The following is a 3211-nucleotide window of genomic DNA, read 5'->3' on the forward strand; positions in this document are numbered from 1 at the left end:
TGAAACTATGTAAGCTCTTTACTGCAACATCACATTCTGATCTCAGAGAGTAGGAAACCATTAAGACATATACAATTTCAAATCTCTCAATCTTAAATCTGTCAGTAGAGACCAAAAACCTTCAAGGCATATTAAAGTTTTCTAAAAAAGAAGTCCTTTTAAAAACTAAGATTACTAGAAACACAAAAGCACCTATTAGACACTCTATGGCATTTTTTACTGACTGTGTACCAGCCTGAGATTAGCCTTGAGCCGAGACAGCCTCAGCATCAACACTGGCTTCTGCCAGTAAACCATCCTCAGCAGAGGGTTGTGACTCAGTTGGAGAATTTTCTTCTTCTAGTTCAGCACATTCTTCAGAGCTTTTGTTCTCTGTTGTACCTTTGTCATTATCGATGGCAACAGCTTCACCCAGAGTTGGATCTGTAACCTCTGGGGTCGTTCCAGCACTGACTTCTGTGGTGTCACCCATCGCGGCCTCTGGAACCTCTGGGGTCGTTCCAGCACTGACTTCTGTGGTGTCACCCACCACGGCCTCTGGAACCTCTGGTGCAGTTTCAGCCCCACTCGCTGCTGTCTCTGGAGCAGCCTCCACACCACCTGGACAGGCTGAAGCCTCTGTTAGGGCTGCAACTGTAGCATCTGGAATTTCTTCAGCAGCTACCACCTCAGCTTCCACTACAGATACTTCAGGAGCTTCTGGACTTGCTTTCTCAGCTTCTGCAATATGTTCTTTTTCACCTTTAAGATTAGCCCATTAAGCAAAGTATTAATTTAAAGGACATGGGAATACAGTTGAACATGGTGCAGTCATTTAAAAAAGTAAGACAGATCTATGCACTGATAGGTAATGGTCTTCAAGGTGGACTCTCAAGTGAAAAAGCAGTGAAAGGAGACTACGTACAGTATACTGCGTTTGCACAAAAGAGGGGGTAAAGTATATGCCTAGATAGTTGTATTTGCAAAGATTCTCTCCAGGAGCATTAAAAAAAATTGGTTTTACTGCCTGCCACTTGGCAGATGGGGGATTTGCTTCTCTGTAAGTTCTCTTGAACCTAAAAAATCCATTTGAATATATTACTTACTCAAATATAAAGAATATGAAAATAAATAGCTAACCGATTCAACCATTTATGGGAAAGAGCATGGAAGAGCAGCCATGTTGCTGGCTGGTGACTCTGAGGAGTCACTAATCCTCTCTCAACCTCATTTTTGTCATCTGTAAAGTAGGGATATTGATAATATCTACCTCATAGGGCTTTTGTGAAGATTCATTAAAATAATGTGTATGGGCTCGGCGCCTATAGCTCAACCGGCTAAGGCGCCAGCCACGTACACCTAAGGTGGCGGGTTCGAATCCCCAGCCCGGACCCGCCAAAACAACAATGACGGCTGCAACCAAAAAATAGCCGGGCGTTGTGGCGGGCACCTGCGGTCCCAGCTACTTGGGAGGCGGAGGCAAGAGACTCGCTTGAGCCCAGGAGTTGGAGGTTGCTGTGAGCTGTAATGCCACGGCACTCTACCCAGGGGGAAAGCTTGAGGCTCTGTCTCAAAAAAAAAAAAAATAATGTGTATGAAAAGGGACTTAAAACCAATAAAGGTACAATGAAAATGCTGTACTTGATTATTATAAACAACCTTCTTCTGATTATATTCAATAATACTTATTGATGACATTCTTTTTTTTATTCTTGTTATGATTAACAGATGAAAACTGGTTCATGAGCAGCTAATCTCTCTGTCCTTAGTGATCACCGTAATTGAAAATAATGGCATTCTAGTTAAAATGGGGAAAGAGTATGGTTTTAAAGCAAGCAGTTTAAGGTTAGAAATCTACAGTAGGCCAGGGTGAAAATATAAAGCTTCTGTTCCTATGGTCATTATTTCATCAACTGAGGGACTCAATTTACATTACTGATTCTACTAATGTCAAATATACTTTGGACAAAGACACACAGGGGCTCTTAGCCAAAACTGAAAGAAAAATTAGTTTTATGATTTTAAAAACTGATGGGAGAAATGAAAGGTCGAGCTGCTGAGAGAGACAGATGCTAAATTACGCCTGCATGAATGAATGCCCTGGTTGGGGGTGGGGGGGTAATATCACCGCACAAAGAAGGCAAAGCCACTGGTCAGCAGTATAAATGTAAAATGTGTTCATTTATCAAATGCACCCATCCAGAAGGTATATTCTTTAGATTTGGGTTGGGCTTTTCTTTCTAAAGGAACTCCTATCCAGAGCCATGCTGGATTAAGTTAGTAAAGAAGCCAAAAGCAAATACTGTTTATTGCTAGACTAAGATGATGGGAATTAGCGCTTCAAAAATAAATATAATTAAAAAATTTACCTTACCTTGAAGTGGATGTAACTCTGCTTTTGTTTTTTCTTTCATATTTGTTATATGTTCCGTGTGCTTGGCTTGATCTGATGTTACTGTCTTGTAAGTCTGAAAGCAAATGTGTGCTTAGGTTTACTCCTTTTTCTGTTTTTTTTAGGTTTACTTCTTGAGCTTTAAGATGCATCATGTCAACTTCAAACGTATATACACTTCTCCATGTTATAATCATTAGAAGTTTAAATCATAGTCCCAATGTAGCAAAGAAGAGAACTCAATGTACACCGTTTGCTCTTTTATTTTCTTTTGGAAACCTTTGTAATTAGGTATTAGAGAATGCTTAAAAACAGAAAGAAATGCTCTAACAGTAGTCAAAGATCACTGAAAACATGCAGAGTAAATGGAAAGGAGAAGAAAAGATGAAAAAAAAATAAATTATGCTAGAACCAAATTTACAAATATCCTCCAGCTTTCATCCTAGAGAAAAGGAAATCTAGGTTCACACAAAACCTGGGCACAAATGTTCATGGCAGTTTTATTTGTAATAGCCCCAAACTGGAATCAGTTCAGATGGCCTACAATGGATGAATGGTTAAAACAACTGTGGTCTATGGATATCAAACACTACTCAGCAGTAACAAGGAATGAACTGTAGATACAGGGAACAATTTGGATGAATCTCCAGGTAACCATGCTGATTGAAAAAAATCCAATCTTGCAAGATTATGTACCTTATGATTCCATTTATGTAATGTTCTTGAAAAGATAAAAGTAGAGAAACAGATTAGTGGTTGCCAGGAGAACAAAGGTAGAGGAGGGAGGGGAGGGAGGAGAGAGAGGAGAGAGAAAGGGGAGGGAGGGGAGGAAGGGGAGAG

General features: G+C 40.1%; 1 protein-coding gene across 1 annotated transcript in view; it reads right to left on the reverse strand.

The window, feature by feature from the left end:
- Window positions 1-241: 241 nt before the first annotated feature.
- The window catches only part of MGARP (mitochondria localized glutamic acid rich protein), a 13487-nt gene continuing 10517 nt past the window's right edge, over window positions 242-3211 (reverse strand). The window contains exons 3-5 of the mRNA XM_003790173.1: window positions 2354-2447; window positions 568-741; window positions 242-510 (exon numbers count right to left, since the gene is read on the reverse strand). Coding sequence (XP_003790221.1) covers window positions 242-510; window positions 568-741; window positions 2354-2447 — 537 coding nt within the window. The remainder of the gene's footprint in view (window positions 511-567; window positions 742-2353; window positions 2448-3211) is intronic.

Source organism: Otolemur garnettii, unplaced genomic scaffold (assembly GCF_000181295.1).
Source record: "Otolemur garnettii isolate 467f Iridium unplaced genomic scaffold, OtoGar3 scaffold00041, whole genome shotgun sequence".
NCBI classification, from domain to species: Eukaryota; Metazoa; Chordata; class Mammalia; order Primates; family Galagidae; genus Otolemur; species Otolemur garnettii.